The sequence below is a fragment of the Rhinolophus sinicus genome, chromosome 17 (genome assembly GCF_057876585.1).
Source record: "Rhinolophus sinicus isolate RSI-liver-muscle chromosome 17, RSI-T2T, whole genome shotgun sequence".
Classification (NCBI taxonomy): Eukaryota; Metazoa; Chordata; class Mammalia; order Chiroptera; family Rhinolophidae; genus Rhinolophus; species Rhinolophus sinicus.
In genome coordinates, this window is record NC_142517.1 from 70,877,635 (window position 1) to 70,902,067 (window position 24,433).

The following is a 24,433-nucleotide window of genomic DNA, read 5'->3' on the forward strand; positions in this document are numbered from 1 at the left end:
AAACTTAGTGGTGTTAAATAGTAAGCATTTATTACCTCACATAGTGTCCGTGGGTCAGGAATTCAGAGAAGTCTTAATTGGGTGTTTCTGGCATTTATAAGATTCCAATCAAAAGATCAACTGAAGCTGCAGTTATCTGAAGACTTGAGTGGGAGCTGGAGGAGATGCTTCCAAGATGGCTTACTCGCATGGCCAGCTAGCTGATTCTTGTTCATAGGAGGAGGCCTCAGTTCCTTGACAGGTGGACTTCTCAACAGGGTTGCTTGAGTGTCCTCACAACATGGCAACTGGCTTCTTCCAGAGTGAGTGATCAAAGAGAGATCAAGGCAGAAGCGACAATGTCTTCTATGACCTAGCCTAGGAAGTCACACTCTGGTCATTTCTGCAGTATTTTATTGGTCATACCAGGCCTGGGACTGGTACTAACTAACAAGATTCTGTAAGCGCATGACCCTGAATGTCAATATCTCCTTATATTTTACACACTTGGTATCTTGCTTGCCTTACTCTAGTCCTGATCAGCTATACAAGCCATCAGTATTCAGTGTCAGAGGGGAATATATAAGAGGCAAGAATCATGGGGGAACATCTTGGAGGCTGGCTATGACAAAAGTTAAGGACTTAACCAAGATTCTAATCAGCGAGAAGGGACTTCCACTAGTTAATCAGTTCTCAGCTTTGGCTGAACACTTGAGTCATCTGGGAGTGCTGAGGCCTGGATCTCCCTCCACAGAGATTCTGATTTAATTGTTCTGGAGGGATAGCCATGATATTAAAAAAAGTTCTCCAAGTTATTCTCATATGCAGTCAGGGATAAGTACACTGCAAATGAACTAAAGGTTCTTTTTGAGACTAAAGTCCACACAGAATTTGCTCTCGTATATATCAGTAACACCTGCTCTTTCCTTCTGAAACAGGTGTGTGAGGTTTAGAAGGACAAGGGACATCAGTAATTTATTCACTCACAAACTGTTGCTGAATACAGAGCAGGTCAGGCTGACTAGGTTTTTTCCTCATCACCTATATGTTCACTTTGAATTGTTTTATAAAAGATTGAGATGAGCAGGGTTAATTCATCCATGCTAGTTTGACTTGAGGCTCTTTATTTGTTTCAAGATATATCAAAACAGGCAGATTGGTTGACCAGGAAAGATCCCAGATGAAAAAGAGAATAGTGGGAATTAAATGAGTTCAACTGGGGTTAGAGTATCTCACGTACTTATATAACAGTTTGCCAGTGGTTTGATAGCCACGCATGCGCTATGGACACACACACGTAAAGCTGAAAATGAGCTCACACTTAGCTCATATTGATCCCTCCTCATCCCATGGGGCAGGATCCTGGGCTGAACATGATGAGAGCAAGGGTGAAAGAAGATTCGAACTGGGTTTTTGTGCAAGATATTCTGTTTTCCTCCAGTAAAAATAAACAACAGAATTTCAGTATAAAGACTAACTGTACTTTCCCATTATTTGCAGCTCTTGCTAGAACTTTCACATTTTCTTCTTGTAATTTTCCTTGGGAATGCAGCAAACCTCAGAGATTATCATGATTTTGACTAACAGTTTAGAATGTTGGCAGAAGCCCAGAGAAGGGAATCTGGCACCAATATATGTTTGAAACCGTTGTCATCACCTCAATCAGAGAATTAAAATGAAAACTATAAACACTGCAAGTATTTTTTAATGACAGCAGCCTAATTTGCACTTCTTACATAAGCAAGAACATTTCTCGGATTGCATGGGGTGTCAGCACAACACCCTCTCATTCTTGTTTAAAGGCATATGCAGATGAAAGGGGGTGAGTTGCCGGGAAACAGGTCATTCTCTTCTGATGTTCATTTCAGCAGCAGTAGAGGCTTGGCTAGAAGGTGAATATTTAATAATGCACAATATCTATCTTTTCAATAGGATTCTAGCAGGATTTCATTGCATAGCAAATTTCAAAAAGGACTAGAGTGTCTCCATCTCATGAAAAGGCAGATCATTTCCAATGGACTCTTGAATGCAAGTGTACTTGATGGGAGGTGGAGGTGGCTTGAAAGGTGGGGGTCTTTCCATGCTACAAATAAAACATTGCTCTTTCAATGCTAAGAATGTGAGGGGGTGACTGAAGGACATAAACATACATATATGCATATATGTGTATATATATTTATATTTACATATATATATATATATATATATATATATATATATATATATTATTCCTTTGAAGTAGGAAACAGAGAGAGGGACATGTCCTATTAGTTCTCTCAGAATTTTCCTGGCATAACTTTCTGCTTATTAGTCTTAACATGATAATATCACTAATTAATATTTAATAGCATTTTATAGTTTGCAAAGCATTTTTATTACAACATTATTTAACTTGTACCAAGAAATTGGATATTACTGTCACCATTTCATAGATAAAAATGAGGCTCAGAGGTTTTAAGCAACTTACTCAAGAGAAACAGACCAGCAATAGGTCTTTTAACCAGAACCTATACTCTGCATTGCAACTGCTTCCTAACAGAAGAAGTGTGTCTCTTATGCGAATTAAAACATCCCTTCAGACACAACATTTTAAAATTCAGGGACCAAAGAAGACGGAAGTTTTTCAAATAGTCCTTTGCCAACCGTACCCCCAGTTCACCCATTGTGTACTGTGAGGATACGGTGACAGTGGGAAGTACAGCTCTTCTGAATCCCTGAGGTGGTTGGTGCTGGATGGAGAGTGCTAGAAGCCCTTCTCTTTTAGTCTGTGAACATTCTGAATGTCATCTCTGTATAAAGTGCTGTTCTCTATTAGCACTACTCATCTCTTGTCTGAAATGCATCAAGCATAGGTGAGTGTGGGATTTAGCTATACAAATGCTCCAGCCCTTTTGATATTAAGAAACAGAAATATATCTGAGTATATTTATGTCTGTGACTCAAACGCCTCCATCCCTTGTCTGTCAATTTACAGCACCTTAACTTCTCCAGATGTATCTATTAATATATCTATCTGTCTATGTATCTATGTATCTATCTGATCTCTCATCTCTGTATAGCAGATATTTGAATACAGAACAAAACAAACCCACATCAATTCAGATTTTCAGACCCCCATTTTCTCATTTTAATATAAAATTCCCTGATGCCTATTACCTGGCTTTCTGATGTTTAGTGGAGACAATATATATCAAAGGTAGATAAAGTTCTAAGAAATTTGTGCTTCCATTTTTTTTTCAGGGAAATTATACATTTCTCAAGGTCGTATCATGGCCAGAGTGTAGCACTGGACAAGAAACCAGAATTTCTGACTACTGCTTTAGTGTTTTATTCACCATGAAGCATTTCCTGCACAGATTTATAGAGTCTTCAAGGATACTCTAAGGAAAGCAGAAGAAAGCATTGCACAGTGGTCAATGTTATCTTAGTAGTCGTAAGACATATGGAAGATCAGCTCTATGCATTATGAGTCTCCTCTAATTATGGTCTAATCTGGAGTGATCCCAAAATAGCCAAGTCAGAGAAGTGAAGCTTGACCTTACATGTCATTTCAGACTGCTGAGTGGAGAGAGAAAAGTTCTGGAAAATGTTTCAGTAAGACAAAAAAAGGGGTAACCAACTGCTTACTTTCTTTTTCCCTTGGGGAAAAAAGAAAAGGGTAGTAAAAGCTCATTCTGCTGAAAAGCAGCTGGAGATTTCTTAAAATTACCTTTCTCACTCAATTTCACACTTGAGTATCTAGGCCCAGGTAGGCCCAGGCAGTTCAGAGATGCATGAAAATGAAAAAAAATAATTTAAGATTAAAAGAAAAATTATTTTCAATTCTGAGGTGAGGTTCAGTTTTTATTTCATGCCCACTGGCTTGTTTCATCTGATGAGTGTTACAGTGTAGGCAGGCAGAGCAGATACCAAGTCAGAAGTTGTGCATCTAATCCCAACTGTGTGGTGCTGAGAAAACTACATAGCCTCTCTGAGCTTCTCTGGGCCACATTTCCTCAGTTAAATATAAGAGGTATTCTATATAGGAATGATATTTAAAGTGCTGAGTGAATATTGCGTACTGAAAAAGTAACTGGTTCTGCATTTGTCAGAATTATACTCACATTTCTTTTTGGTATTGACACCATTTTCTCACTCCAAGACCAAACAATGCCAGGCAGAAAAAGAGCAAAGCTGCTACAATAACTGGCCAGGACATTCCATCTTTGGTCTTAGTAACAATACCTGAAAAGGGGAGGAAGAGAGATGAGGTTTAATGCCAAACTCTGGCAACTGGAAACCAGGATTAATTGAACTATTTCATCTACTGAACATGTTTTCTCTAAGGCCCAGGAGATGTTCATTAACCAGTCAGGCTCTGGGATCATGTTTATGCCTTGTTCTTGTTTCTGGCTTAGCATTTACACAATTACTTTTTTAACATGAACGTCTTTCTTGTTAGAATGCACTACAACTGATCTTTTCTTTCATTTTCCCAAGGCCCGGGATAATTCCTGTCACATGGTACACAATGAAATGTTATTTGTAAGAATAAATAAATAAAAAATAATAATCTGTAAATTTTGTATTCCAAATTTACTCTAGTAAAGAAAACTTTATACGTGAAGCAGTGGTCTAGTTTTGGATTTTCTTATTCTTGAATGAGTCATTAAGTGCTTTATGGACTATTAGTTGTTAGGAAGGGCAAGAAAGAGTATAACTTTCCAAAGCTCCAAAAGGTCAAAGCTGAGAAGGCCTAGCTAAGACCTATGGAATTGTAGTGCTGAAAGGACCACCATCCAAGGCTTCTCATTTTAATGTCACTCAAGGAATCATATCCAGGGTAGAGGCTTTCTAATCCTTTTCTATACCTCTCCCTCTTTTTCTTTCTTTTCCCCTCCCCCCTAGCCATTTCAGCAATAGAAAGGGGAGAAGGTGCAAAAGGGGTAAAACTGAAATCGGTCAGTTTTGCTGTTTCTGTGGTCTGAGAGGAGGAAGTTGAAAATAAAGGGCTGGCTAAAATTATATTGGTGAGTAATCAATGGACTGATTTTTCTTATCCATGCCGACTATACCCATACTCAGCTCACTCATTAAATTTCTAACATTTGAATACTAAATCAAACTGCATGAATCAAAGACTTTCAAATATTGTGGATTCTAGACCAGAAGCAATATAATATCATATTCTGAATGGTTTTACTTTTTCTCTAACATGAAGAAAGAATTAAGAAAATTAACTCTCTTGAGAAATAAGATTCTCTGGTTCTACTTGGCAGAAAATAAAAGGGACTATTTATAATTACATAGTTACTTAATTTTTTCCTTTTCAACTATATTTTATGATCATATTAAAAATTCAAAGAGCACAGAAATATAAAACTATGATGAAAAGGAAGTGTCCTTACTACTTCAGGTGCCAGTTATCCATACTAGAGGGAGGCAGTGACTTTCAATTGTTAATTATGTATCCCACCAGAAATTTTCCATGCATATGTAAACATATATATGTATCATGACTATATATCCCTTTTATTACAAATCGGGTACACTATACATACTGTTCTGTCCCCTGGTTTCTTTCTCTTAAAAATCTTTCTTGGAATACTTTCCCAAAAATACATATAGGGATTTACCTCATTCGATTAAATGACTGGCTAGTTTCCCATTGTATGAATCTACCATAATTTATTTAATTGGTCTCTTACTTTTAGTGGTTAAATTGTTTCCAGGCTTTTGCTATTTCTAACAACATTCCAGCGAAATTCCTTATACGTTACACATAGACCTTTAGCTTGTTAGAGTACATAGATCATTAGGGCAAAAAAGTGCATTTTTATATCAGAATTATCTGGATTGATTTTCTTTTATTGTTTTAACTAGATTATAAACTGCTTGTAGGTGGAGACTAAGGTTTTTAATTTCTTTTGTTGCCTAGGTTTATCACACTGCTTTTCATACAGCAAAGTCTGAAAAATAAATAAATAAAAGAGAGAGATCGGCTGAAAAACTGGATTTAAAATGTTAGTTACCAAATCTTTTCTATGTTTTGCATAGTTTGAACTGCAGCTACGTGATGCTGTCATGTGAACATTAGTTATCAGTATGGAAGACTTTTTCTCTTACATACACATCCAGGGATTTGCGGTCTCCCTGATGCTCACCCTACTTCGGCCCTGTCACAGTAGACACTGATGGCACTCTGGAATCTCACCTAGTCCTATAATATGTCATATAACCATGTGCTACTGTGTATGTACAGGTGGCTAGACAGTTCACAGTGATTCAAACCATTAGAGTATCACGATCACAGAAAAAACAATCATACAGACGGCCAACTCAGGACTACACAAAATTCCATTTTAGTCAAGTTAAAATTTACTAGGCTCTACACTAGTAATACTGTGGGATATAACATTTTGCTCGCCAAGTTTTAGAGAGATGAAAGGACAAAAGGTTTTAAATGGGTGTTATACCAATGTTTACACATTTTCTCCCAACCAAATCTAGAAAATGAGACTGTTGACTTCAGTAATGTCTTAGTGGAGAAGCAGAGCTCCCATCTTGCCCCCTTTCTAAAGGAGGAAGTTCTTGAAGACACCAATGACTTAAGGAGATATTGGTAGGCCCTCAGTTTGGAGCTCTGTTGTAGTGTTGTATGCAGGATGATGCTCTAATTATCTAAGGACTGCACCACCTTCAATTTAATAAAATAAGCTGAGTACCCAGATGAAGAGTTCATTAGTCAGGTGAACACACCTTGAAATAAAAGAGTTGATTATGCCTCTGAATTTACAATAAAAACCTCGGAGGGTTTTTAAACACTGGGAGGGTCCTAACTTTATTGAATCCGCTGCTCTCTTAGGATATAAAACAAGGGATTATATTTAGCATTGACAAAATTTTGTTAGTTGAATTACAGGAATACTCTGTTCCAACGATCTCTTTCTTGCCTCAGACTATATTTTCACAACACTTAAATGTTTCTCACTACTTTTCACTTGGCTAATTCTTATTCATTTTTCAGATTTTAATTTAAATATATTCTCAGAAAGTTCTTTCCTGTTCCCCAATTAAAATCAGATCTTTCTGTTAGACTCTAACAACACCTTGTATTATATCACAGCATTTGTCACAAAATAAATTTAATTGTATGGTTACTTATTTACTATATATCATCTCAAATAGATTACAATCTTCAGGAGGCCAGTGTTTTCACTGTCTACCAAATAACTGGCACAGTGCCTAACAAATGGTAGACAATAAATATTTGTTAAGTGAATAAAATCCAAAATCCAAAAAATAAATGGCAAATGACTCACCAGTGATATGGATGTAATTATTTTTAGTAGATCCATTGGCAGTTGTAGGAACTTCTGAAAATGCTTTGGTTGTGTTGGTGAAGACATCACCTAGGGATACAAAGGGGATATCTGAACTGATCATAACAGTTATCTCAACCTGATTAAATGGTGGAAAATCATGATTGGATTTCACTTGTTATTAGAAAGAGCTTAATTGGAATGGCTCAAATGCTCTTAAAATATCATGCGTAAAATTTAGTAAGGACCAATCTACAGCAAGGTTAGGATCCTAGGGTCGAACAGCTACCAAAAGAGTGAAATTTCCTATTAGTTTATTGAATAAAAGAGATGCTATTCTGCACACACAACGAAATGATATCTGTTAGAGAATCTCCATAAGAAATTTAAGTGGTTATGGTAAAATGCCTTAAGTGAGGGTTATGGAAAGATGAGGCCTATCCCTATTCCACATATCTGTATTTGATAACAGGGTATCAGAGATCCAGCCAATCAAAATACTGATTCTCCTCACTCTAACGTGTTTGAAAAAACCAAAATAAATTTTCTTTGCAAAGTTCAAGTAGATAAATCCATGCTGATGAATCGCTCCATTTTCCAATGGAAAAATAAAACTTAAAATGCATTTTAATGGATTTAATTGACCAAAGAAAAATATTATATAGATTTCATTTTTAAATGAAGTAGAGACAAATAAAAAAACTTGGTCTCTATCATCTTTGAGAGGTTCAGAAGAATTTTGGTTTCATTCAGTCATTTTCATCATCACTGTCATTTTCATTATCAAGAAGCACGTTTAAATACTTATCTGAGATTGGCTTCTTATCAGTCCTTGTTTTTCCATCTTTGTCCAGATAAAGCAGATCACTATCTTCCTTGATCCTACGTCTTCCCCAATTACTCACCATAAAGTGTCGCGCCTGCACTTGAGGGGGATGAACTGGACGTTTCACTAGGTATCGATGACGCTGATAAAGGAAAAACATATTGAAAGAATTGATTTGTGTAAGACCAGTTATTTTCTCTTCTTGACTTTTAATTGAATCTAATAATTACGAAAAAGGGATATTAATGAACATTTAAAGCAAGATCATTGAACTCTACATGCATAGAATGTCTGAAAATAAAGTGGGAGTTCAGGGCATGCTGTGTCTAGATGTCTCTAACAGGGAAGGTTTTGATCATAGCCACTTAGGAGAAGGAAGAAGGGACGGAGGGAAAACACTAGGAGAGGTTCTTACAACCATAGAGAATGTGTTGTGGCTGTTCTCCTTTCCATCCCATAAATGAGCTAAAAGAATAGGAGAGAACGAAAGCCCAGGTGTGTCATGGTGGACTTTGATCACTAACAGGTGGAAATAGGACTTTTGAAGACTTTGGTGGAACATGCACAAGAGAACAAAATTGTTTGTATTTGTGGGTAAACTGACATTCTTGTTTAATTGTGAAAACTGTACTGAGTTAATACTGAATTATCAGACACCTATGGTCACAGGCTGTTAGCTGCTGAGTGAGCCCTTCTGATGCCTTCAGAGGCAAACCTTCCCTTTAAGTGCATGGCAGCAAACTCAGGCAGCACATATGGCTTTTGAAATAGATCTATCAACTCATTTTGTTTAGTTTCTCATCTCTGGCAAGAAAAATCTACTTCTTGGCCAGCTCCACATATCTGTATTTGATAACAGGCCTATAATGTGATGTCAAGTAAAATAACTATAGTAGTACATGAGTAGTATGCTCATTTATTTAATACATTAGCATACATGATTTTCCAAGTCAAGTGCTTTCTTGTGTGCTCAAACCAAAACAAACAAGCAAAACAAAAATAAAATAAACATTTAAAAAACCCCTTAGCCCTCCCCTTTCTTGGTTTCTCCCTGAACGCCAGTGGCAGTTGCAGCTGTAGACAAAGGTATGTTATCAGATCCTTCAAAAGAGGTATACTTCAGTGCTTTCCAGGGATTGCTCACAGGACAGTCTGTCATAGCTACTTCCACGTGGAGTCACCCCACAGTTAAGCATGGTTTTGTACATAGCTATTTTGAATTTGACTAGGCCAGGGAGATGTTTTTTGTCTTCAATATAATTCTCTGACCCTCCACCTGTGATCTTGACTATTTTTTTGTTCTAGACAAAATACAAAGGTCTATAGATGATGATGGACTGATAAATTTTTTAATGCCGATTTTTAATGGTTAATCCATTAAGTCAGGAATTTGACTGACAAAGAGCAACAACTATGAAAATAAATTGGGGCACAACACAGGGGTCACCTTTGGAGCACATGCACAGGAGAATAGGGAAGTGGTGCAAATCAAATATAAAGGACACATACTACATAAGATCACCCAGAAAAGACTGAGAACTCTAGGGGATCTACCTAATACATTGAAGCAAACAGAGAGTCAACCAGAATGGGGAAACAAAGAAACATGTCCCAAATAAAAGAACAGACGAAACATCCAGAATTGGAACCAAATGAATAGAAGTAACCAAGCTATTAGAGACAGAGTTCAGAACACTGATAATAAGAATGTTTAAGGAGCTTAGTGACGACATAAAGAAGGATAGAGAAATCATAAAGAACAACCAGTTAGAACTAAAGAATACAATAACTGAAATACAGAACACACTTGAAGGAATTACCAGCAGGTTAAATGAGGCAGAGGATCAAACAGCAATTTAGAAGACAAGTTAGTGTAGATCATCCAAGTGGAACAACAAAAAGAAAAAAGAATAAAAAACAATGAAAATGCTTTTTAAGAGACCTGTGCGATAACATCAAGTGCAACAAAATGCACATCAGAGGAATACCAGAAGGTGAAGAGGGGTAGCAAAGGATCGAGAACATATTTGAAGTAATAATGACCAAAAACTTCCCTACCCTGGTGAAGGAAACTGACATACAAGCCCAGGAAGTGCAGAGAGTTCCAACCAAGATGAACCCAAACAGGCCCACACCAAGACACATTATAATAAAAATGACAAGGTTAAAGACAAAGAGAGAATCCTACAAGTAGCAAGAGAAAGACAGTGGGTTACATACAAGGGAACTCCTATCATACTATCAAACGACTTTTCTACAGAAACTTTGCAGGCCAGAAGGGAGTGGCAGGAGGTATTCAAAGTGATGAAAAACAAAGGCCTATAATGTAGACTGCTTTATCCAGCAAGGCTATCATTTAAAATTGAAGGAGAGATAAAGAGCTTCACAGAAAAGAATAAGCTAAAGAAATTCATTACCACCAAGCCAGCAATGAAGGAAATCTTAAAAGGGCTTCTGTAAACAGAAGAAAGATGAAAACAATCTAACTAATGAACACCAGAAATACAAATAACAAAATGGCAATAACTGTATACCTATCAATAATCCTTAAATATAAATGGATTAAATGCTCCCATCAAAAGACATAGGGTAGAGAAGACTGAGTGGATAAGAAAACAAGACCCTTGCATATACTGTATACAAGAGACTCACCTCAGATCAAAAGACACACACAGGCTGAAAGTGAGGAGTTAGAGTAAGATATTTCATGCAAATGGAAATGAGAAAAAAGCTGGAGTTGCAATACTTATATCTGACCAAATAGACTTTAAAATGAAGAATATATTAAAAGACAAAGATGGGCACTACATAATAATAAAGGGCTCAATCTGACAAGAGGACATAACCCTAGCCAATATCTATGCAGCCAAAATAGGAGCACCTAAATATATAAACAGGATATTGACTGACATAAAGAGAGAGATCAACAGTAACGCTATCATAGGAGGGGTCTTCAACACACCACTGACAACAAGGGACAGGTCCTCCAGACAAAAAATAAATATGGAAACAGTGGCCTTAAATGACACATTGGACCCCTTGGAATTAATCGATATTTTCAGAGCATTTCACCTCAAAGCTGCAGAATACACATGGAACATATTCCACGATAAACCACATGTTAAGTCACAAAACAAGTCTCAATAAATCTAAGAAAATTGAAATCATACCAAGTGTCTTCTCTGATCACAGTGCTATGAAATTAGAAATAAACTTCAGGAAAAATATTGGAAGACACACAAATACATGGAGGCTGAATAACATGTTACTAAATAATGAATGGGTCAACCATGAGATCAAGGAAGAAATCAAAAGATATCTTGAGACAAACGAAAATGAAAACATGACGACCCAAAATCTATCAGATGCAGCGAAAGCAGTCCTAAGAGGGAAATTCATAGCAATGAAACCTACCCAAAGAAACAAGAAAAGTCACAAATCAACAGGTTATCCTTGCACTTAAGGGATCTGGAAAAAGAATAGCAAAATAAGCCCAAAGGGAGTACAAGGAAGGAGATAACAAAGATCAGAGTGGAAATAAATGAAATAGAGATAAAAAAAGAAGAAAAAAACAAAAACAATACAAAAGATCAATGAATCCAAGAGCTGGTTTTTCAAGAAGATAAGCAAAATTGACAAACCTTTAGCCAAACTCATAAAAAAAAAAAAAAAGAGGACCCAAATTAATAAAATCAGAAAGGAAAGAGGAGAAGTGACAACAGACACCACAGAAATACAAAAAAATTTTAAGAAATTACTATCAGCAACTATATGTCAACAAATTAGACAATCTGGAAGAAATGGACAATTTTCTAGAAGCATACAACCTTCCAAGGCTAACTCAAGAAGAAACGGAAAACCTGAATAGACTGATTACCACCAGGGAAATTGAATCAGTAATCAACAAGCTCCCAACAAATAAAAACCCTGAGCCGGATGGTTTTACAGCGGAATTTTACAAAAGAGTCAAAAAAGAATTATCACCTATTCACCTCAAACTATTCCAAAAAATCCAGAAGGAGGGTAGCCTCCTAAACACTTTTTACGAGGCCACTATCCCCTGATCCCCAAATTAAACAAAGACGTTACAAAAAAAGAAAACTGTAGGCTGATATCCCTAATGAGCACAGATGCAAAAATTCTCAACAGAATATTAGAAAAGAGAATTCAGCAATACATTAAAAAGATCATACACCATGATCAAGTGGGATTCATTCCTGGTATGCAAGGTTGGTTCTACATCCACAAATCAATTAATGTGATACATCACATTAACAAAATGAAAAATAAAAATCATATGATCATATCAATTGATGCAGGAAAGCATTTGACAAAATCCAGCAGCCATTTATGATAAAAATTCTTAAGAAAGTGGGAACAGAGGGACAATATCTCAATGTAATAATGGCCATATATGATAAACCCATAGCTAACAGCATACTCAGTGGGGAAAAGCTAAAACCATTCCCCTTAAGATCAGACACAAGGCAAAGTTGCCCACTTTCTCCACTTCTATTCAACATAGTTCTGGAAGTTCTAGCCACAACAATTAGACAAGAAAACGAAATAAAAGGCCTCCAAATTGTAAGGAGGAAGTAAAATTGTCATTATATGCAGATGACATGATACTATACATAGAGAACCCCAAAGACTCCACCAAAAAACTATTAGAACTGATAAATGAATTTAGTAAAGTAGCAGGATACAAAATTAATATTCAGAAATCAGTTACATTTGTATACACCAATAATAAAATATCAGAAGGAGAAATTAAGAAAACAGTCCCATTTATAATTGCTTTAAAGACTATAAAATACCTAGGAATAAATTTAAGCAAGGAAGTGAAAGACCTGTACTCGGAAAATTATAAGACACTGCAGAGAGAAATTAAAGAAGATACAATAGATGGAAATACAAACCATGCTCATGGATAGAAATAATTAATATAGTTAAAATGTCCATACTGCCTAAGACAACATGCAGATTCAACACAATTCCTATCAAACTACCAAGGACGTTTTTCACAGAAATAGAACATATAATCCTAAAATTTACATAGAACCATAAAAGACCCCGGATAGCCTCAGCAATCTTGAGAAATAAGAACAAAGTGGGAGGTACAACGATACCTGACATCAAATTATACTACAAGGCTATAGTAATCAAAACAGCATGGTACTGGCATAAAAACAGACACATAGATCAATGGAACAGAATAGAGAGCCCAGAAATAAATCCATGCCTATAAGGTCATTAATCAACGACAATGGAAGCAAGAATTTACAGTGGGGTAAAGACAGTTTATTCAATAGATGGTGCTGGGAAACCTGGACAGACACATGCAAAAAAGTGAAATGGACCACCTTCTTACACCATATATAAGAATAAATTCAAAATGTATTAAAGACTTAAATGTAAGCTCTGAAACCACAAAACTCCTAGAAGAAAATATAGGAAGAAAGTTTACAAATATTACTCAGAGTAAGATTTTTACTGATATATCCCCTTGGGCAAGCGAAGTAAGAGGAAAAATAAACATGGGATTACGTCAAACTAAAAAGTTTTTTCACAGCTAGGATACCATCAATAAAATGAAAAGGGATCCTACTGAATGGGAGAAGATACCTGTCAATGACATATCTGATAAGTGGTTCATATCCAAAATCTATAAAAATCTCAGTCAACTCAACACCAAAAAACAAAAACAAAAACAAAAACCCAATTAAAAAATGGGCAGAGGACATAAAGAGACATTTTTCTAAAGAGGATATACAGATGGCAAACAGACATACGAAAAAATGCTCAACCTCACTAATTATTAGAGAAATGCAAATAAAAACCACAATGAGATACCACCTCACTCTGGTCAGAATGGCTATCATCAATAAATCAACAAACAACAAGTGCTGGCAAGGATGTGGAGAAAAGGGAACCCTTGTGCACTGTTGGTGGGATTGCAGATTGGTGTGGCCGCTATGGAAAACAGTATGGAGGTATCACAAAAAATTGAAAATGGAACTACCTTATGACCCAGCAATTCCACTCTTGGGTATCTATCCAAGAATTCCAAAATGCTAATTCAAAAAAAATCTATGCACCGTTATGTTTATTGCAGCACTAAACACAATAGCCACGACATGGAAACAACTGAAATGCTCATCGGTAGACAACTGGATTAAGAAACTGTGGTACATTTATATAATGGAGTATTACGCAGCCATAAAGAAGAACGGAATCTTACCGTTTGCAATGATATGGATGGACCTAGAGAACATTATGCTAAATGAAATAAGTCAGACAGAGAAAGACAAATACCATATGCTCTCACTTATATGTAGAATCCAAAGAATAGAATAAATTAACGAACTAATCTGAAAGAATCTCAGAGACATAGAGGAAAAACTGACGGTTACTAGATGGGAGGGGAGTGGGGATAAGGGGGAAGGTGAGGAGATTAGAAAGCATCATCGGTAACCACAAGATTGTCACGAGGATACGAAAGTCAATTTGGGAAATATAATCAATAATGTTGTAAAGATTTTGTAGGGTATCCAATGGACACTTGTCTTATTAAGGAGGCCACTTCAGGGACAGTGTAGATGCCTGATTACTGCGCTGTACACCTGAAGCTGAAGTTGAATAATAATGAATGTCAACTCTCATTTAATATATATATATATAGTCACAAGAAGTGGAGTATAGCATAAGGAATAGAGACATTGGAACTGTAATGGCTATATGCAATGTCAGAGGGGCAGCAGATTGGGGTAGGGAGGTTATCACTTTGTGAGGGGAGGGGTATAAATGATAAATGTCTAACTATTACATTGTTTTGTACACATGAAACTAATAAAAAATCTTTTAAAATATAAAAATAATTGGGACCAGGCCTAGATTTAGGTAAAATTATGAAGGCAGTTTGTTCTGGATAACCTTACAGGTTTGTTTTTTTCCCCAATATCATATCTCACTTACTTCCTATTTTTAGGGCTTGATAACTTTATATCTTATCCTTCAAATTCTGTTTGTAAGAAAGAATGTGATAAATTAATTTATGCTAAGATATTAATGGTTGAACAAGTGCTATCCCTTTGAACAAAATGGGTATTTAAAAAAAAAAGATTTTCCATTTGATGTTTATCAGCAGGTCAACAGAGAACATTTTGTAATGATCAGTTCATTTGGACACCAACAGCTTTATTTGTTTGCCAAATACAGAATGTCGGTCTCTTCTGGTCAATACGGATTCTCTCCAAATGAAATAACCAAGCATAACACAATTTCAAGAGATGGTGGTACCATCAGCATGATCCATTCTAATTACAAAAATCATGCAAATTATTTGACCATTTCATAAAAGTTCTGTTGAGACTGTTGGGAACATTTTAAGGGTGAAAAAAACACTTCGATAATGTATGATACAATTAAACTATAAAATCTACTTTGGAAAAGTAGGGAGTTATTTTTCTAATTTTGGCTTTAAGACTTGTTTTCTGCAACTTTGTATTAAAAATACAGTGGAGAGTGTATTGAGAGAGGTGAAGAGAAAGGAGCTTCCAGTTGACAGATTCAACGTGTCTGAAAATAACCTTACGTAATGCAAAGGAAAAACTTCAAGAGCAAAAATGTATTATAGAGTCAGCAAGACAAAGAGATGAACAATTCTTGCATCAATTGCTCCCACAGGAGAGAGGTCTTCGTGAAGAATGCTTATTTATAGAATCCTCAATAAGACAGAGTTGGCTACCTCCAATGATTCAACTTTCACCAATACAATATTTTTCTAAAAGCTCCTACACTCTATCATTTAGATATCCAATTTTTAGAATGTGTTCCACATTGACAACTCCATCTACCATTTTTAGTCTTCTTGAGAGTCTTCAGCAGAATTGTGTTGCTATTGTCTTTTAATTGATTGAAATATTTTGCATTCTTCAAGGTACCATAAAGTTTGTTAAATACAGGAGTTAATCATCCTTTAAATCCTTTGATCACTCATTTTCATCAAAATCCATGAATGAACATGACTTTGACATTTGGATGATAAATATCAGCTTGATGGATAATCCCCCTTCTAGTTCATCACAACTATCATCTGAAAATATGAACACAGGGATACTGTGTTGCTAAAGTTTCTCAAATAAATTTTTATATCTTCTCTTGAGCATAACCTTGGTTTCTTCCACAATTTCTTTACATTTAACTTCTGGTAAACTTGTTCAATAAGGAAACTATGTGACTTAGCCTACCATTCTACCTTAAAAGGATACTTCTCTTCTATGATAAAAACAGGATCAACTTCAATAACATAGTATTTTTCATTTAGTTGCAATAACTTTTTAAGACATCCATCTGTAACAAGTTTACAGTTGCTAATAATATTATGACATGTTGGGCATCTTTTTCCCTTGTAGGAAAAATCTACTTAATGTCATATCAAAGTTTGTGATTATTTGAAGTTCTGCAGCACCTCTTTTGATGAAACCACAGATCATTTATGTTACCATTATAGGGTTTTTGTTGCAAACTGAACTTCTCTGGAATTCTGACATCGCTTTTTCACATCCAGACTTTTTCTTGGTTTTCTAATCTTCCTTGGGGTATTCTGAGTTCTTCTGTCTGTGATTTTGTCCTATGATGGCTGCATCGGTGGCAGGCAATATCTAGAGATACAGGGCTTGGCTACAGAGATCTCAATGACCTTGGCCTCATCTTCTTCTTCATGGTGAATATGTAATGGGCCAGCAACACCCCTCCCACCAGGACATACTGCTGGCACTAGTTACAGTGTCCACTCTTGCCATGATCACTTCGTCCGTAGATGGGACCCTTACTCTCTTCCCAACCATAAAAAGAAAATGACACTCATGAGCTTTTGAAGTGTGAGGCTTGTGTGTTAGCTATGGAGAAGCTCCTAGAAATTGGTATTTCCACAAAAGGTAGAATTTTAAATCAGGGAAATCTTTAATTTGAGACTGACCAAATCAGAAACTAGGTGACAGAATGGGAGGAGAACAACATTTTAGAGAAGAGGAAGATGGAATGAGATGTGATCCGAGACATATAAGATTTTAGCTTTTGAGGACAAGAGTGGTGACTTTAGAGAAACAGTATCTCAGTTGACAGAGAACAGAGGGGCTGAAGATTATCAGGTAGACTGAAATGGAAGCTGTAGGTTCTCTCATTGCTATGTCCCTGCCATTGACCCTCAACCCTTCAACTTTAGCCTCTTCGTTACCCTCTCCCTATGGAAAGTAGAAAGAGATATTATGAAATTATTAGGTACAGCTACCAAAAGCCTGAGAAGAACTAGGCAGGGCCAGGGGCAGGATAAGCAATGCATCTTTAAGATTTAGGAAGAGTACTTAAATTTTGAAGGATAAGGAATGCATGGTCAAAGAACAGAAGAAAGACCCCATGTGAGGTGAAAAAGAGGTACTGTGAGGCCCACGCCTGTGTGTGTGTGTGTGTGTGTGTGTGTGTGTGTGTGTGTGTACGTGTGCATGTGTTTGTTGATTTTGGTAATGGGGTAGGTTGGAGGCATAGGGGCCCATGGAGATTCATACTATTTTTCTACTTGCCCAACTTAGACCGACTAATTTAAATGTAGCATTAGGCTCCAGTGGATCAAATGAATGACAGGGAAAACTAGAAAGAAATAAGTAATTAAGCTTCAATTTTCTGCTACATGGCCTGATCAACTGAGTGTCAGGATGAAAATATGTCCCAGGATGTTACCAACCTTACAAATTTTGAGCATTTATGTGGTCAGTTTTGGCATCCCCATTTCAAAGTGGTTAAAGTAAAATAAACATTTCTGTTCTAGATTGTAGGAAACTTAAAAGCTGAACTATGATTAGATTCCAATATTCTTGAATGCAACCTAGATCTCTTTAAGTTGATAAACAAAATGACAATAAAGAATATATTAAAACATACACTTATAGATTTAGTGTAAATGCAATGCACTCAGAATGTCACCTTCTAGTGACATCCCAATGTATGTGAGCTACACAAAATAATGTATAAGCAAATACCCCATAGAACCTAGTCACAAATAGCAAGGGCGCTAGAAACACTGCTAGTGGGCTTATTTCACCAGAAATCTATCTATTATCATTCTTTTCCTGCCTCTGAACATTTCATAAATTAAATATACTGGAAGGAAAAAAATCCTATTACCAACGCCTGTCACAAGTCTTGCCAAATGCATCATCTAATACTGGATGTCGCATTACAGTCCAATTCAACTAGTAGAAACATGTTTCAAAAACAATTTGGGAGTGAGCAATCAATATTCACTTGTTGGAGCCTAATGTGTTTTTGTCAATGATTACAAATATAACAACTTACTGCAGGGAATTTTTCTTTAAGTTTACAGATTAAAAAAATGGCAATTAGTTAACAAGATCTTATTTTTGCGTAAGTAAGAATGTGGCTTTTCACTGCCAGGAAACAAATTATTAGTTAGGTTTTGAAGTCCTTTTCTAGATTTCACAATTTCTAAGGCTATTTTTATGGTAAGAATGATAAAAAGATGTATGAGGATAAATGAAGTTTTCATCTGGGGAAAGACAGAAAATGTGAAGGATTACAGTAGTTCATTTCATTATGGAATCTATTAAAAAGACCAAGAATATGCTTGTGCAAATTATAAAGCACTTTCAACAAGACCCTTTTAGTTTCTGAGACAAAAGCTACCTTAGATGGCCTGTATGCTTCATATTGATGTAATACATGGGATGAAAAAAAATTTCTTTTTTATTCTTGGCACACACATAGTATTTTAACAACAATTTAAATAAAGCAAACAAATAGAAAGTTCAAAAATTCTAATTAAGCAGATCATTTCTTTTCATTGTGTGCGTGTTTTCTATCTTGTCCTTGCCCATATGTATACATATCCTTTCAATTATGCAATAAATATTTGCTGAGCACCTACTGTATGCCTGCCATTGCTACAGACATTAGAATATTATAGTGAACAAGACAGAAGAAGGGTTAAATCCCTTTTCTTGTGTATCTTACATTCTAGTATAATTTCAATTGACAATCAAATAAATAAAATAAAGAAAAACATCACACAAGTGTTATGCTGAGAATTAAAATATAGGAATATATATATATATATATATATATATATATATATATATATATATTTAAAGTTGGAGTTCAGTTTTTTCCTACAATGTTGTCCAATAAACTTTTATCCCCAGTGCTACATAATTTTCTCTGTACAACCAACAAGTATTATTTCATTTATCTGTTAAACAATATTTGTTAACGCTAATTATATGCCAAGCATTATCTTAGGCACTGGGGACACAAGTAAGCAAACAAACAAACAAAAAAATGTCATGGAACTTACTTGCATATAGTATCACTAATAAAGGATGACAAATTAGTGTAGGTAGAGTTTCAGCACAGTTTATTGCAAACAACTCAATTTTATGTTAACACCATATAGGATAAATGTTAATCTGTTAAGTATGGACTTTCATCCTCAGTCTAACTAATACTTTTATTCTCGATTTATAGCTGATTGGTAAAAATTTTCTAGCTCACAGCCTTGTCTATATAATGAGACATACTGGCTAGCTTAGTACATTATGGCTATTGTTTTAAGGGCTTAATAATATTTCATTGAGTTAGTATCTCATCTTATTTCACAATTTCTTACTATTGGACATAGTCTTCCTAAACACCTCCTCAGCCTCACTCATACACACAGATTTTTTTTGTTATTATAAATATTAATAACATTATAAATGTCTAACCCTGTCCCATCTCTGATATGCCCATTCAAAAGCAAATGCTGGTCTGAATGTTGTGTCTATTATACACTTACTTAGATAGCTTTTAAATTTTTATCATATATTATGCCTAAACAATATGGTGTTTGGTTATATTTGCTTTTAACTTTTTATTAAAAAATGTCATTCCACGTATTGTCACCTGTAATTTACTTTTTTGACTGAACACAATGTTTTTAAGATTCCTTAATGGTGTTATATGTGGCTCGTTTTTCATTGTTTTATAATATTTTATCATATGACAATGCTATAATTTATTTATTGATTCTCCTGCTTATGGCCATTTAGATTATTTATAATTTTTGTTATTATGAATAGTGTTTTCCCTCTGACATTTGTGTACATATCTCCTGGACACACATACTAGTATTTTTGTGTGCATAAGCTGGGTATATATCTAGGAGTAGAACTGTTGGATTGCAGGATATGAAAATGTGTAGCTTTAAAACTAATGCCAAAGTGATGGAAAGTGATGGTACCAATGTATACTCTCACTAGCAACATATAAAAACTTAAATTGCGCTACATTCTATATAACATTTGGCAATTCCAGACTTCATAATTTTTGCCAATTGATTAGGGGTAAAATAGTTATATGATTTTAGTCTTCATTTGCATTTCCTGATTACTAGAGAGGCTGAGCATCTCTTTAGATGTTTTCTAGCCACTTGTTTCATGATTTGTGATATGCCTGTTTGCTCATTTTTTATGGCCTTTTGTCTTTATTTTATTGATTTGTAAGCATTCTTTCTATACTCTTGATATAAAGTTTGATCCTTTGTCAGTTACATATTCCCGATCCTTTTCCAACTACCCGTATGGCAAATGTCTTCTCCCAGATTATAGCCTTCCTCTTTTACTTTCTTTAAGGTGCTTTTCGATTAAAAATATTTTTCTTAATTTTATTTTAGTCTATCTTTTCTCAATCTTTTTTAAGGTTTGTGCTTTATGTCTCTTCTTTGAGCCCTCCCTATCCCAAAGCCAGGAAGAAATCCATATTTATTTTATTACATAATTTATTTATTTATTTATTTGTTTGTTTATTTTTAATTAAAGTTTATTGGGGTGACAATTGTTAGTAAAGTGACATAGATTTCAGGTGTACAATTCTGTAATATATCATCTATATATATGGAAGTACAATTAAAAATAATGTTATGGCAATATTTCTTGCTTATTAGAAAAAACAAACAAAACAATTTGCCATAACATATAGAATTGGGGCAAGAGGCATTGAGGCAGTGTTTGTGTCTAACTATTACATTGTTTTGTACACCTGAAACTAATAAAAAAAAAGGATATGAGGCGAAATCAGTGATTATAATAATAGAAGCTCAGCAAGTTCAGCATTAACACCAGTAAGGATACTTTCTATTTTATTACATATTTTAATGTTTTGCTTTTGACACAAAGAACTTAAATATATGGAATTAATTTTTGTGTAATGTGCATGGTAGGGGTACTTTTTCTTGTTTATTTTTCTTATAAATAATCAATGCTTCTAGGTCTATTTGCTGAACAGTTTCTTCTTTTCACAGTAATCAGCCATACCTTCTTTGACATCTAAGTCTCACTTATTTATGGATCTCTGTGTATTCTCTCTTCTGATACTGCCTTTTCAGTCTTGTATTTGGACACTGAGTACACAGGTGTCTACTGGAGTTGACAATTGAACAACACGGGGTTTAGGGCACTGAACCCCCATGCAGTTGAAAATCCACATATAACATTTGACTCCTCAAAAACAACTTCTAATAGCCTATTGTTGACCAGAAGCCTTATTGATAACATAGTTAATTAACACATATGTTGTATGCTATATGTATTGTATACTACATTTTTGTAATCAAGTAAGCTAGAGAAAAGAAAATGTTATTAAGAAAATCATAAGGAAGATAAATACATTTATAGTTCTTTATGTATTTATTGAAAAAAAATCCACATATAAGTAGATCCACACAGTTCAAACCCGTGTTGATCAAGGGTCAACTTTATTAAAAGAAATGTTACATTAAATTATAGTGGGTCATGCACTGACTGAGAATGAAACTGTGTCATGTATTAAAGATCATGATTAACCCAAATCTGAGAACGTGATGTCCATAAAAAAGATGAAATAAATAATGCTACATAGAGCAATATTATACATGTTCCTTGCCTCTCTTTGATTTATTTCCTGAGGACAAGTTTCCAGCAGTGAGATGACTAAGCCAGTGGGTACAAAAGATTTGGAGAGGTTTTAAATGTACAACTTAAATGCTTTCCGAAAGAAAACATATGCATTTAACTTATCATGGCAAAGGGCCTAGTAGTTAAATTCCGAGTATTGCCCCTGGGGCATCCAGGGTTTTCACTTCCCTTTGCTTCAGCCACATCCCTTGCTATGTCACTACAACATTGACCTTTGTCTTAAAACCACTAAGAGATAATATATTTCCTCTTCAGCCCGTCAGTACCTGCTAAGGCAGCATCAGCAGACGCTGCTGCTGCTAGTTGGCCAGATTAAAAGTAATAAACCATTTCTGTGTCCCATATTGGGCTCCTGCTTTCATTTTATTAGGGATATGACTATTCTGCTAGGTTGCTCTTTCCCCAGATACACTCAGAGCTTGCTCTTTCACCTCCCTTAGTTATATCTTTACTAAGATGTCACCTTCCTCAGTAACGACGTTTAAGACCACTGTATTTAAAATGGCAACCCATTCTTACCACTGATTCTCACTGTCTTCCTTCACTGCTTTATTTTTTCCATCTCACTTATCACCATTTGTCTGTCTCTCTTCCACCAGAATTTGGAACTTAGATCTGTTTATTCCCAGATATATGCTCAGCTCCAACATCAATGCTTTAAACATGGTAGATGCTTTGTAAATATTTGTTAATATTATTATGAACAAAACACATAGGAATTATTCAACATATGGGTTGAATGAATGAATGATGCCCACAGAACTCTAAGGGATTCACAATTATTCTTACAGTTTTTGGTGTCTTTCCCACTGGAGGTCCAGGAGTAGTTGAAGCCTTGGGTAGTCACATTAGAATTGCTGGCTGTAAGACAAAATTTCCAGAATCCAACCTTTATAAAGCTGTAATTTAAGTTAGCTTTGATGTGCTGAATTTTTAATCTATGGGACTTCGGGGAAATCTGAATTTGAAAATGTGCTTCCCTAGGCAGGAACACTAGCTGGCATATTAAGCTGGCATGTAGTTTATGTTTAATGCCAACTTGTCACTGATTTGTTTCTGTTTTCTGTTCTTGTCACCAACTCAGGTCGCTGAGAGTATTGTCATGATTACTTAAATATTACCTTAGTATTCCATGTCAAATAAAAGGTACAGTATAATAACAAATCACCAACCCTTATTTTTAAGATTATAGTGATTGTCATATCAATATATAGTAACCAGATTACAAGTTACAACAGAGTAACTCAAAAGCAAAATTTCAACATCAAATGAAAAAATATAGCCATTTGCCCAAACCTCAACATTATTGTGGCTATTGTAAAACTTTGGAGTGTGTTTGCTCTTTTGAATAATACATGGAAAGCTCTGCTATACTCACTTTGAGCGGCGGTGTTTGGAGTCGATGTACTCGTATTTACAAGGGTTACTGAAGATGTAGCTGGATATCCTATTTTGAAAACAAAATTTGCAAATTGTTATAGGTGCTAACTTTCACATGTTTAACTCTGCCACCACAATTAAAAGGGTGGCATGCAGAGCATGGGATTTTAGAGTTGGAAAGAATCTTAGTGAATACATAATCTAATGGCTTCATTTTTTATAAATTATGAAACTGAGTCCAAAAGGTATATGCGTGTGGTTCCATATCCAATATTTAACATCATTGATTTGCTGTTAACCCAGTTCTCCTAATGCAAAGTGTGCTACATTCACATTTTCAATATATATTGTTTCAGTGTCTACTGTGTGCCCAACTCTATTCTACATACAAAGAACAATAAAGACAAGGTCCTCACCCTCATGGAACTTACCTTATAGTGAGTTTTCACAACTGTATATAATATTTTCACATAATAAATATGGTTTTGTATTTAGGTCAATCCCTAGCTTTTAGAGTCATCTCCATCTTTATAATGCATAATTTTTCATTTTCCTCCTTTGTCTCTTTCTTCCACAATGAAAAACTATTTCATATTCATTTAAAAATATCTCTGGGGATGAAGCAAGGTAGATTGAAGAAGAAAAATACCAAACCACACTCCACTGAAAACATGCTAATGTCTCTTGGGCAGACGGATTTTTAATATATTTTATTGATGTGTATTTCTTCTTTGTTCTAAAACATATTTAAGGTAGCTTATATAAATATGCAATGTAAGAAGATAAAAGAAGTAGATAGAAAGGAAACTATGGGCAAAACATACAGTTAGAAAAAGTATGTTGAGTCCCATTGAAACCTGAGTCGGGATAGTACAAGAAATGCATTTCTTGATGTCATGTACTTTTAGTATATATGGGATGCATTTTGATCAGAAGTTTCTAGT

At 35.3% G+C, this 24,433-nt stretch overlaps 1 protein-coding gene and 1 pseudogene across 2 annotated transcripts in view; both read right to left on the minus strand.

Annotated features, from left to right (window-relative positions):
• Nucleotides 1–1,666: 1,666 nt before the first annotated feature.
• CD96 (CD96 molecule) overlaps nucleotides 1,667–24,433 on the minus strand; it is a 90,381-nt gene continuing 67,614 nt past the window's right edge. Inside the window, exons 9-14 of one of the 2 annotated variants that reach the window (XM_019715190.3) lie at nucleotides 23,488–23,556; nucleotides 22,899–22,970; nucleotides 8,186–8,248; nucleotides 7,281–7,370; nucleotides 4,083–4,203; nucleotides 1,667–2,062 (exon numbers count right to left, since the gene is read on the minus strand). In XM_019715190.3, the coding sequence (XP_019570749.3) occupies nucleotides 1,954–2,062; nucleotides 4,083–4,203; nucleotides 7,281–7,370; nucleotides 8,186–8,248; nucleotides 22,899–22,970; nucleotides 23,488–23,556 (524 nt within the window). In that variant the 3' untranslated portion in view covers nucleotides 1,667–1,953. The remainder of the gene's footprint in view (nucleotides 2,063–4,082; nucleotides 4,204–7,280; nucleotides 7,371–8,185; nucleotides 8,249–22,898; nucleotides 22,971–23,487; nucleotides 23,557–24,433) is intronic. The other variant, XM_074332170.2, reaches the window with a different exon arrangement.
• On the minus strand, nucleotides 15,821–16,910 carry LOC109436552 (cytosolic 5'-nucleotidase 3A-like; annotated as a pseudogene).